Here is a 13,002-nt window from a genome sequence, read left to right on the forward strand (position 1 = left end):
GCCCATTATTATCTACAGAGGCCCATTATTATCTACAGAGGCCCATTATTATCTACAGAGGCCCATTATTATCTACAGAGGCCCATTATTATCTACAGAGGCCCATTATTATCTACAGAGGCCCATTATTATCTACAGAGGCCCATTATTATCTACAGAGGCCCATTATTATCTACAGAGGCCCATTATTATCTACAGAGGCCCATTATTATATACAGAGGCCCATTATTATATACAGAGGCCCATTATTATATACAGAGGCCCATTATTATATACAGAGGCCCATTATTATCTACACAGGCCCATTATTATGTACAGAGGCCCATTATCAGTAACCATCACTCCAGTGTTCCAGTTGTGTTAGTTATTCCAAGTTTATAATTTTAGGCTAATTGATCATTAGAAAACTATTCTGCAATTATGTTAGCACAGCTGACAACTGTTCTGATTAAAGAAGCAATAAAACTAGTTGAGTATCTGGAGCATCAGCATTTGTGGGTTTGATTACAGGCTCAAAATGGTCAGAAACAAAGAACTTTATTCTGAAACTTATTCTGGTTCTGAGAAATGAAGGCTATTCCATGAGAGAAATTGCCAAGAAACTGAAGTTCTCGTACATAGCTGTGTACTACTCCTTTCACAGAACGGCACAAACTGACTAACCCGAATAGAAAGAGTGGGAGGCCCCGGTGCACAACTGAGCAAGAGGACAAGTACATTAGTGTTTAGTTTGAGATACAGACGCCTCACAAGTCCTCAACTGTACCCGCAAAACACCAGTCTCAACATCAACAGTGAAGAGGCGACTCCTGGATGCTGGCCTTCTAGGCAGAGTTCCTCTGTCCAGTCTCAACATCAACAGTGAAGAGGCGACTCCTGGATGCTGGCCTTCTAGGCAGAGTTCCTCTGTCCAGTCTCAACATCAACAGTGAAGAGGCGACTCCGAGATGCTGGCATCCTAGACAGAGTTCCTCTGTCCAGTGTCTGTGTTTTTGCCCATTTTAATATTTTATTTTTATTGGCCAGTCTGAGATATTGCTTTTTGCTTTGCAACTCTGCATCCCGGAGTCGCCTTTTCACTGTTGAGGCTGACACTTATGTACTCTTGCTCAGTTGTGCACCGGGGCCTCTGGTTGCTGATAATGGGTTTCTGTACGCCTATTTAGATATTCCATTAAAAAAAAACTGGAGTTTCCAGCTACAATAGTCATTTACAACATTAACAATGTCTACACTGTATTGCTGATTAATTTGATGTTATTTTAATGGACAACAAATGTGCTTTTCTTTCACAAACAAGGACATTTCTAAGTGACCCCAAACTTTTCAACAGTACTGTATATATAGAAATACAAGTTTAAAATGTGTACCAATTGATTGGTCAAAAGAACAGGTGGCTAAGTCAAACAAGATTTTTATTAGTCGGGGACAGCCCCACTGGTAAAAGATACTAGTCCATCTTCATGTCAACTAACAGAACTCTGCTGGTTGTCCTGGTAACAGATACCAGTGGGCAGATCTGTTGTATTTGTTCAAACTAAACAACAGCACTTACTTTTATGTGTCAAATCTGAACCGTTCTTCTCTCCTCCTCCTCCTCTCACAGTTCCACTCAGCCCCGTTGCTTTCCTGCAGTCCACCAGCAGCAGAGACAACCTCTTCATCCCGGGAGAGGCACGACACTGTGACTCCGGGAGGACGGAACGGCCAGCGTTGTCCTGGTAACCATAAAGAGGGGAGACAGACACATATCATTATGGATGCTGATGTCACTGTTGACATAAAGTGCTTTACAGAAACCCAGCCCAGACCACAATAGAGCAAGCTGTATGCTAGACCAGACCAAGCTGTATGCTAGGACAGACCAAGCTGTATGCTAGACCAGACCAAGCTGTATGCTAGACCAGACCAAGCTGTATGCTAGACCAGACCAAGCTGTATGCTAGACCAGACCAAGCTGTATGCTAGACCAGACCAAGCTGTATGCTAGACCAGATCAAGCTGTACCATCTGGTGTTCTGATGTGGAGAGACTCTTCTCTGCCTCTTCAGCTTCATGAGGCTGTTGAGGTTCCCCAGAGGATCCACGATAGTCATGTCTCTCTCCTGTGTGAACGAGAACATCAAATGCTTAGCAGGACAGGAAAATGGTCCAATTCACACACTAATCAAGAGAACATCCCTGGTAAATCATTACTGCCTCCGATCTGTCGGACTCAACAAACACACGTTTCAATTGTAGATAGCCAGGGAAACACTCCAACCCTCTGACAATCCGTAAATCAAATTAAAAACAAGAAAATGGCACCATCTGGTCTGCTTAATTAAAGGAATTTGAGATGATTTATATTTTAAGTACATTTTAGACTTTTACTCAAGTAGTATTTTACTGGGTGATTCACATTTACTTGAGTAATTTTCTATTGAGGTATCTTTACTTTTACTCATGTATGACAATTGCGTACTCAAGTATGACAATTGCGTACTCAAGTATGACAATTGCGTACTCAAGTATGACAATTGCGTACTCAAGTATGACAATTGCGTACTCAAGTATGACAATTGCGTACTCAAGTATGACAATTGCGTACTCAAGTATGACAATTGCGTACTCCCACCACTGTGATGCAAATGTTAAAGACCGTTCCACAAAATGGATGCCTTTTGCGTCCCTTCGACATTTTAAGTATACATTATGCACTGTATATTATATTTTAAACGCCTGTTATAATAGATTAAGTGCACTTTAATATAGACCACATGGAAAATTCAATAAAATCACATTTTGAAGTTCCAAAAATATATGTACCAATGGCAGATTGCCCCTTAAACAATTCCTACAGTACTGAACAACATACTAAAGTGCAGAACTTCAGTATAATGGCATTTTTATTTTAATACATTATTTCAACAACTGCATAGTGCCCCTGTTTATAAGACAGTACTCACTGGTGGTAATCGGATGTTCGGTCTCGTCTTCCTCTTTTATTGAGAAATCCTCCTCTTTTACTTCAAAAGGTTCTTCCTCCTTCTTGATTCTGAAAGCTCCTACCCCTTTTTCCACTTTGACAACCTCGTTCCCATATTCCTCTTTCACTGTAATATCATCCTCTTGTTTCAATGTGATCGCCTCCTTATTCATTCTTCAAGCTTCTTTGCCTCCTTTCACCAGTTTCTATCTCCGTCTAGATTAGTGAGTTTATGCTCCGGGAGATTAGCCTAGTGCAGTATCAATGGAACACATTTGCTAATTTAACAAGCCAATTACGTTTAAATGAACCAGTTGATAGGTAAACAGAATTATGTTCAAAACACAAAGAGTAATATACACAAGATTGGTCAAAAGAGCTTCAATTTTTAGGTTTGCTAGCAAAGCACCGCGTGGGTAAACCAGGAACCTTTTGTCGCTGTTGAAGAAGTCTCCTGTCCCGTCCACTAGAGTATACGTCACGCAAGAAGCATCACCTGAAAAAAATCATATCGCCATCTGCTGACTGGAGTGGGTAACGCAAATTGGAAAAATATGAATTACAATGTTCAGTCTGGCAAGCAATGTCATAAGAAGTCATTTAAAAATAACCAGATGTTATGTTCTTACTTCTTACAGCCAATACTTTCCTCCAGGATTGGCCTGCCTATTAGGCAGGATTAGGTGACAGATAGAATAGGGTGCCATACTCCGAGCTAAATTGACCAAGGCTCATCACGAACAACACATAAAACTTAATATAATTCTGCCCAAATACAATGAAAACTTCTCTCACCCAGTGGCATATGGGCTATTTAGGTGAGCGTTGGTGTCTCCCATCTCCACAGAGGAACACTAGATCTCTGTCAGAGTGACCATTGGGTTCTCAGTAACCTCCCAGACCAAGGCCCTTCTCCCCTGATTGCTCAGTTTGGCCAAGCGGCCCACTCTAGGAAGAGCCTTGGTGGTTCCAAACCTCTCCTTTTAAGAACGATGGAGGCCACTGTGTTCTTTGGGAACTTCAATGCGGCAGAATTTTTTTTTTTTTGTGTGTCGGACCTCTCCTTCCACCTTCCTCAAGGACGTCCACTAGATTATACGTCACGCAAGAAGCATCACCTGGAAAACTCATATCGCCATCTGCTGACTAGAGGGGGTAACGCAGTTTGGAAAAATATGATTTACAATGTTCAGTCTGGCAAACAATGTCATAAGAAGTCATTTAATGTTTTAATGTTTGTTCTGACTTGCGCTGCAAACTGTGGGACCTTATATAGACAGGTGTGTGCCTTTCCAAATCATGTCCAATCAATTTAATTTACCACAGGTGGACTCCATTCAAGTTGTAGAAACATCTCAAGGATGATTAATGGAAACAAGAAGCACCTGAGCTCAATTTCGATTCTCATAGCAAAGGGTCTGAATACTTATGTAAATATGTTATTTCTGTTTAAATATATATACATTTGTAATAATTTCTAAAAACCTGAATACTTTCCAAAGGCACTGTATGTATAAACATATATTTTCCTTTGTTTTCCACTAACCCTACCACCCCTTCCCTGATTGGAGGAAACTAATGCACAGCAACTATTAGGCTTCTACGTCCAGTTCATACATACTATGTACATTTTACAGACACAATGTATTATACAATAGTTATATTTAGTTTGTTTTTAATCCTATCCTTCAGTTACCCTAAACCTCTCCCATCTATCTCTGAAGACCATCCAGTCCTATCCTTCAGTTACCCTAAACCTCTCCCATCTATCTCTGAAGACCATCCAGTCCTATCCTTCAGTTACCCTAAACCTCTCCCATCTATCTCTGAAGACCATCCAGTCCTATCCTTCAGGTACCCTAAACCTCTCCCATCTATCTCTGAAGACCATCCAGTCCTATCCTTCAGTTACCCTAAACCTCTCCCATCTATCTCTGAAGACCATCCAGTCCTATCCTTCAGTTACCCTAAACCTCTCCCATCTATCTCTGAAGACCATCCAGTCCTATCCTTCAGTTACCCTAAACCTCTCCCATCTATCTCTGAAGACCACCCCGTTTGATTTCTATTTGCCATATATTTTTAACTGTGCTGTTTCACAAAAGTTATTGACCTTTATATTCTCATAGTTGCTGCAGATACTAAATTAAAATTAAATATGTTTGCTAAAAGTATTATTATATTATTGATCAATTGTCTATGACTTTCAAATCCCCCAGTAGTGCTGTCTGCAGAGTTAGCTCCAGGTAAATGTTGCCATTCCTTGACATGCGACCAAAAACAAGCTACATAATTACAGTACTAAAACAAATGATCTAATGATTCTGTCTCTTCGCAGCTAAATCTGCAGAGGTTCATTGTATCCCCCATATATAGAACATTGTATTGGTTGCAAGAATTTTGTATAATAATTCAAATTGAAAAATTCCAAGTTTTGAATCTTGCGTCCTTCATCATTTTCTTTAACCAATTTTGGTCTTTAATGCAGGACTGACAGACAAGTGTCTTACTTTTTCCCCTTTCCACCATTTTTGTGGTAATGCTGCAATTAGTTGGTTGTAATTTTGGGTAGTGCAGACATTTCCATATATTGTTGTTATCTGCATGTGTGACAACTCCACCAGTCCTATTTATGATATAATTTACAAAGATGAAACCTTTTTTATGTATTCAATTTTACTTTTATTTTTTTAAATCAATTAGTATATTTGAGTTTAACCAGAATTGTTGTAGTATTATTTGTTCTGTCTTTTCTGGTGGGTTAAACTGAAATTGCAACCAACTTTCTATGGCTTGTATTGTAATACAGCCCGACAGGATGCTTTCATTGTGCATCTGTAAAACTGTGTGAGGGTTTTAGGTGACAAGCCAAAATTCTTGTGCCTCCTGGTGTTGAAGAGGCTCTGTTGCGCCTTCTTCACCACAGTGTGTTCTTGGGGTCCTTTAATGCTGCAGAAGTGTTTTGGTACCCTTCCCAAGATTTTTGCCTCAACGTAATCCTGTCTCGAAGCTCTACGGACAATTCCTTCGACCTCATGGCTTGGTTTTTGCTCCGACAGTCTCATAGCAAGGGGTCTGAATACTTACTGTTATGTAAATAAGGTATTTCTGCTTTTTATATTTTGATAAATTAGCTACATTTTCTAAAAACCTGTTTTTGCTTTCTCATATTGGGTATTGTGTAGATTGCTGATAGAGAACCAGTTCAGAATATATAATTTTTTTAAATCCATTTTAAAATAAGGCTGTAACTTAACAAAATGTGGAAAAAGTCAAGGGGTCTGAATACTTTCCGAATGCACTGTAGAAACATCACATTGAATATTCACCTCACTTTTGAAAAGCTCCCTGTGGAAAAAAGGATTCCCAGATTATCGTTTAGATGTTCTGTCTTCAGGATGTTCTAGGTTGATGGCTGTTGGAGGGGGAGGGGCAGTTGAGTGAGCTGGGGCCTTTTATTGACCTGCCTCTGGGAGCCTGACATGTTGTGACATGATGAGAGAGTGAGACAGGGTCTATCTGTAAGATATTCAGGTAGGTGAATTTAACAATGACTTGCAGGCAGTTGGTTTAGAATAACTATGACCAAAAATGAATACAAATTATACCACCACCCAAAAGGGCACTTCAGAGACTGTAAGGGCAAAGGGGCATGTGCTCTACAAAGGTAGAGCCCTATCTGTCCACGTCCTATCTGTCCTTAAACAAAGCGAGCACTGCTTCATGGGGCAACAGCAACACTAACCTAAATAGCCCATATGCCACTGGGTGAGAGAAGTTTTCATTATTTTTGGGCAGCATTATGTGAGGTGTTTTTATGTGTTCTTACCGATGAGTCTTGGTCAATTTAGCTTGGAATATGCCACCCTCGTCAATCTGTCACCTAATCCTGCCTAATGGGCAGGCCAGCCCTGGATTAAATTATTGGCTGTAAGAAGTAAGAGAAAACACAACATCTGGTTGTTTTTACATGACTAGTTATGACATTGCTTGCCAGAATAAACATTGTAATTAATATTTTTCCAAACTGCGTTACCCACTCCAGTCAGCAGATGACGATGTAAATCTTTCAGTTGATGCTTCTTGCGTGACGTATAATCTAGTGGACGGAACATGAGGCTTCTTCAACAGAGACAAAAGGCTTCTGATTCAACCAACATGGTGGTTTACTAGAGAACATTAAACCGAAACATTGAAGCGTTTAAGACAAATCTTGTGTATATTACTCTTTGTGTTTTAAAAACAATTATGTTTACCTATCTACTAGTTCATTGAAACGTAGATTGCTTGTTAAATTAGCTAATGTGGTACATTTATACTGCACTAGGCTAATCGCCCGGAACATGAGCTCACTAAACAAGACGGAGAAAGAAGCTCTGGTGAAAGGAGAGGAAGAAGCTTTCAGGATGAAAAGGGAGGAAGAGGAGGCTATCGCATTGAAAGTAGAGGAAGAACCTTTTGGAGTAAAAGAGGAAGAGGATGCTATCTCAATAAAAGAGGAGGAAGGCGTTTTGGGAGTGAAAAAGGAGGAGGAAATTGAAGATCCGATTAAGACCAGTGAGAACTGTCTTAAAAATGGGCACAAAATCTGCTTTTCTTGAACTAATGTGGGGTTTGAAAGGGGCATTCTACTGAAGTTCTACACTTTAAAATGTTGTTCAGTGCTCAATGAATTGTTAAAGGTGCTATCCGTCATTTGTACATATTTTTGTGACTTTTATATTAGATATTGAAATATCCATGTAGTCCACTTCATCTAACATGCTTTTCGAATTCAACATTGGTGCATAATTTCTACTTAAATTGTCAAAGGGACGCAAAAGGCACCCTTTGTGTGGAAAGACCCTTTTATGTTTGCAACACAAACAATATTTTCAGAAATCATGAGGAAAGTGGCCATTATAGGCCCTTTTCTTAGACATAGTCATGCCTCTTGTAAGACTCTGTGATTGCAATTGATGGTCATAAGTTCACCATCTGTTTGATGTTCTTGTTCACACAGGAGAGAGACATGACTATGGTGGATCCTCTGGGGAGCTTCAACAACATCCTGATGCTGACGAGACAGAGAAGAGTCTCTCCAGATCAGAACACCAGATGGTACAGCTTGGTCTGGTCTAGCATACAGCTTGGTCTGGTCTAGCATACAGCTTGGTCTGGTCTAGCATACAGCTTGGTCTGGTCTAGCATACAGCTTGCTCTCTCTGGGTCTGGGATGGGTTTCTGTAAAGCACTTTATGACAACAGTGACATCAGCATCCATAATGATATGTGTCTGTGTCCCCTCTTTATGGTTACCAGGACAACGCTAGCCCTTCCTCCCTCCCGGAGTCCCTGTGTCATGCCTCTCCCAGTAGCACCTTACTGCTGGGTATGAAGAGGTTGTCTGTGCTGCTGGTGGACTGCAGGAAAACAACAAGACTGAGTGGAACTGTGAGAGGAGGAGAAGAGAAGAAAGGATCAGATTTGACTCATCAAAGTAAGTGCTGTAATTTAGTTTGAACAAATTAAATAGATCTGCCCACTGGAATCTGTTACCAGGACAACAAGCAGAGTTCTGTTTGGTGACAGGAAGATAGACTGGTATATTTCTACCACAGTCGACAGTTCTGTTAGTTGACATGTAAAACCTTGATGTAAGTTTGTTTTAGAGAGAAACCAATAGACCATATAAAACCTTGATGAAAGTTAGCTTTAGAGAGAAAAGTTTCAAGATGATCTGATGTAAGGTGCTTGTTTTACAAAAACCTTTTCCATAAAACATTATGGATGTTACATTGCCTGTCCCAGATACTTTGGGCTTCTGCTTTTCTTCCCTCTGAAAGCCTTTTGTTGTCTTTTTGCACTGAGTCAGTTCCTCTGCTGCTGTTTCCAACGTCTCATCATCGACTCATTAAGGCTCCCGTGCAGCAGCTCTCTTTCCTTTTCCAACAGATCGATCGCCTTCAACTTGAAAGCTGCATCATATGCATTTCTCCGTGTCTTTGCCATGATGAGGGTGACAAAATTACTACCGTAATCAGAATGATGGGAAGTTTGAGCTCGATTTACGTCACATTATGTGACGGTGCTCAGTTTTTTGGCGGCATGAATGTGAAAATGTGAAAGCGGGAAAAATCCATAAATTAGCCGCGTCATTGTCTAAACCACGAGGTTCTAAACTAAAGTAAAGTGGGAATAAAGTAGCGGCTTATAGTCTGGAAATTACGGTACGTTCTTTCCAATACCAAAGCAGTGTAGTGTATTGTTTCCAAACTCCGTTACCCACTCCAGCCAGCAGATGGCGATGAGCGTCTTTCAGGTGATGCTTCTTTCGTGACGTGTAATGGACTGGACGGGACGCTTCTTCAAGAACAACAACGCGCCAACTCTTTCAACCACGTCGGTAGCTTGCTAGCCAATATAAAAGTGAAAGATTGACGCTTTAGACCATCTTAATGTACATTATCTAATCTCAGTGTTTTAAACACAGTTCTGTTGACGTATTAACTGGTTAACTGTAACCTAATTTGCCAACTTGTTAAAGATTGATGCTGAGCCGAGCACGAGGCTATTCGCTAATGCTAACTAGCTAGCTAACATCCCTGACCATGAGTTCATTAAACTACTCATCCCTGCTATAGAAGAGGAGGTCTGCTGTTTGGAGAAAGAAGTTCTGGCGCTGAACATTGAAGAAGAGGATGAGGTTACAGTGAAAGAAGAGAAAGAACCTTTTAGAATGAAAAAGGAGGAAGAGGAGACTGTTATAGTGAAGGAAGAAGATAATGTTATAGTGAAAGAACATTTCAGAATGAAAAAGGAGGGAGAGGAGGCTGTTATAGTGATAGAAGAGAAGGAACCGTTTAGAGAGGAAGAGGATGCTATCTCAATAAAGGTGAAGGAGGAATACGTTTTGGGAGTGAAAGAGGAGACAGAATATTAGATTAACACCAGTGAGTACTGTCTTCAACAGGGACACAAACTATGCCGTTGTTGAACTAATGTGTGGTTTTAAAGTGGCATTCTACTGAAGTTCTACACTTGAATATGTTGTTCAGTACTGTAGGAATTGTTAAAGGGTCAATCTGCCATTGGTTCATATATTTTAGGGACTTTTCAATTAGATGCATTGAATTCTCCATGTGGTCTACATTAAAGTTCCCCCCATCTAGTATAACAGGCTTTTAAAATTCAATATTGAAGCATAATCTCTACTTAAAATATCAAAGGGACATATTCATGCCTCTATTAGACAGTTATAAGTTTACCACTCATTTTGATGTTCTCATTAACACAGGAGAGAGACATGACTATTATGGATCCTCTGGGGAGCCTCAACAACATCCTGATGCTGACGAGACAGAGAAGAGTCTCTCCAGATCAGAACACCAGATGGTACAGCTTGGTCTGGACTAGCAAACAGCTTTCTCTCGCTTGGGGGCTGGGTTTCTGTAAAGCACTTTATGACAACAGTGCCATCAGCATCCATAATGATGTGCGTCTGTGTCCCCTCTTTATGGTTACCAGGACAACGCTAGCCCTTCCTCTCTCCCGGAGTCCCCGTGTCGTGCCTCTCCCGGTAACACCTTACTGCTGGGTATGAAGAGGTTGTCTGTGCTGCTGGTGGACTGCAGGAAAACAACGGGGCTGAGTGGAACTGTGAGAGGAGGAGAAGAGATGAAAGGATCAGATTTGACTCATCAAAGTAAGTGCTGTAGTTCAGTTTGAACAAATACAATAGATCTGCCCACCGGTATCTGTTACCAGGACAACCAGCAGAGTTCTGTTAGTTCACAGGAAGATAGACTGGTGTATATGGATGTTATGAATATCATAACACTGAAAAAGGATTCTGCCAATGAAAAGAGAGAAACCAATTGACCATATAAAACCTTGATGAAAGTTAGCTTTGGAGAGAAAGTTTCAAGATGATCCAATGTAAGGTGCTTGTTTTACAAAAACTTTTCCTTAAAACATTATGGATGTCACATTGCCTGTCCCAGTCAACGCCCCTATCTTTACAAGACTGTAGAACAGGCAAACTAAACTTAAGACTTTGGTCATTAATTAACTGGTACTGAAGAAAAGCTGTGATCAGGCTGCCTACTCAAGCAAAAGCTTCAAACTGTAACCAGTGCCGTCAACCTGGTTATCAATCAACCTACCAGGGTAGTGAGAAACAGGGGAGGAATGAAATCATCAACATGGTTTGATCATATCTTTACTAATGCTGCAGAAATGGGTTTTAAAGCAGTATCCAGATCCATCAGATGTAGTGATCACAATATAGTAGCCATGTCTAGGAAAACCACAGTTCCAAAGGCTGGGCCTAATTTTGTGTATAAGAGGTCATACATTTTTTTGTAGTGATTCCTATGTTGTTGATGTAAATAATATTTGTTGGTCCATGGTGTGTAATGATGAGCAACCAGACGCTGCCCTTGACACATTTGAAACTGCTTATCCCAGTTACTAATAAGCATGCACCCATTAAGAAAATGACTGTAAAAACTGTTAAATCCACGTGGATTGATGAGGAATTTAAAAATGGTGAAGAGGGAGGCAAAAGAGATGGCAAATAGGTCTGGCTGAATAACTGATTGGCAAACCTATTGCAAATTGAGAAGTCATGTGACTAAACTGAGTTAAACGAAGAAACTACACTATGAAACAAAGATAAGTGACATGAAGAATGATTGTAAAAATCTCAATGAAATTTTGCGCAAATAAAATCTATTTGACCAGATACAATGCTATTTTACAGTAAACAAATATAGACTTTTAGCTTATAGGGAAGTTCATTCAGCTAGCACAGCACTTGCAAATGACTGATTGGCTGAGAGAAATTCATGATAAAAATATTGTTGGGGCTGTTTTGTTAGACTTCAGTGCAGCTTTTGGCATTTTCGATCAAAGCCTGCTGCTGAAAAAACGTATGTCTTTACACCCCCTGCTATATTGTGGATAAAGAGTTTTTTCTTTTAAAATGTAACCTTTATTTAACTAGGCAAGTCAGTTAAGAACAAATAATTTTTTTCAATGACGGCCTACGACTGCCTTGTTCAGGGGCAGAACGACAGAGTTTTACCTTGTCAACTCTGGGATTCGATCCAGCAATCTTTCGGTTACTGGCCTACCGCTCTAACCACTAGGCTACCTGCCGCCCCAGAACTACAAAATCAAGTTTGAATCAGGAATTCCCCAGGGCAGCTGTTTGGCACCTACTTTTTTCAATCTTTACCAACAACATGCCAATGACATTTGAGTAAAGTCAGTGAGTCTATGTATGCGGATGACTTAACACCGTACGCGTCAGCTACTACAGCGACTGAAATGACTGGAACACTTAACATAGAGCTGCAGTTAGTTTCCGAATGGGTGTCAAGGAATAAGTTAGTCCTAAATATTTCTGATTACCTTAAAACCTCTTGGTGTTAGGGGGCAGTATTTTCATTTTTGGGAAAAAAACGTCCCCGTTTTAAACGGGATATTTTGTCAGGAAAAGATGCTAGAATATGCATATAATTGACAGCTTTGGATAGAAAACACTCTAACGTTTCCAAAACTGTAAAAATATTGTCTGAGTATAACAGAACTGATGTTGCAGGTGAAAGCCTGAGAAAAATCCAACCCGTATGTGCCCCAGGTTTTGAAAGCGCTGCGTTCCAATGACTCACTATATGGCTTTGAATGTACCATCAACGAGCTTACGCTTTCTACGTATTCCCCAAGGTGTCTACAGCATTGTGACGTAGTTTTACGCATTTCTGTTGAAGAATAGCCGTATGGGCGCACATTGCGTAAGTGGTCACATGGTGGCTCCGAGAGAGATTCTCGCGTAAAGTGCAGAGGTAGCCATTACTCCAATCGGTCCTAGAGAAAAAGGAATTGTCCCGACGGATATATTATCAAATAGATATTAGAAAAACACCTTGAGGATTGATTCTAAACGTTTGCCATGTTTTTGTCGATATTATGGAGCTAATTTGGAATATTTTTTGGAGTTGTGACCGCAATTTCCGGGCAATTTCTCAGCCAAGCGTGAAGAACAAACG

General features: G+C 40.3%; 2 protein-coding genes across 2 annotated transcripts in view; one reads left to right on the forward strand and one right to left on the reverse strand.

The window, feature by feature from the left end:
- LOC135532997 (piggyBac transposable element-derived protein 4-like) overlaps positions 1-3,412 on the reverse strand; it is a 13,474-nt gene extending 10,062 nt beyond the window's left edge. The window contains exons 1-3 of the mRNA XM_064960407.1: positions 2,949-3,412; positions 2,008-2,105; positions 1,556-1,718 (exon numbers count right to left, since the gene is read on the reverse strand). Of these exons, the coding sequence (XP_064816479.1) occupies positions 1,556-1,718; positions 2,008-2,105; positions 2,949-3,141 (454 nt within the window). The 5' untranslated portion in view covers positions 3,142-3,412. The remainder of the gene's footprint in view (positions 1-1,555; positions 1,719-2,007; positions 2,106-2,948) is intronic.
- Positions 3,413-7,100: 3,688 nt separating this feature from the next.
- The window catches only part of LOC135532998 (zinc finger protein 658B-like), a 32,206-nt gene continuing 26,304 nt past the window's right edge, over positions 7,101-13,002 (forward strand). The window contains exons 1-5 of the mRNA XM_064960408.1: positions 7,101-7,525; positions 7,971-8,068; positions 8,270-8,447; positions 10,245-10,342; positions 10,475-10,652. Coding sequence (XP_064816480.1) covers positions 7,312-7,525; positions 7,971-8,068; positions 8,270-8,447; positions 10,245-10,342; positions 10,475-10,652 — 766 coding nt within the window. The 5' untranslated portion in view covers positions 7,101-7,311. The remainder of the gene's footprint in view (positions 7,526-7,970; positions 8,069-8,269; positions 8,448-10,244; positions 10,343-10,474; positions 10,653-13,002) is intronic.

Source organism: Oncorhynchus masou, unplaced genomic scaffold, assembly GCF_036934945.1.
Source record: "Oncorhynchus masou masou isolate Uvic2021 unplaced genomic scaffold, UVic_Omas_1.1 unplaced_scaffold_2145, whole genome shotgun sequence".
Lineage (NCBI taxonomy): Eukaryota > Metazoa > Chordata > Actinopteri > Salmoniformes > Salmonidae > Oncorhynchus > Oncorhynchus masou.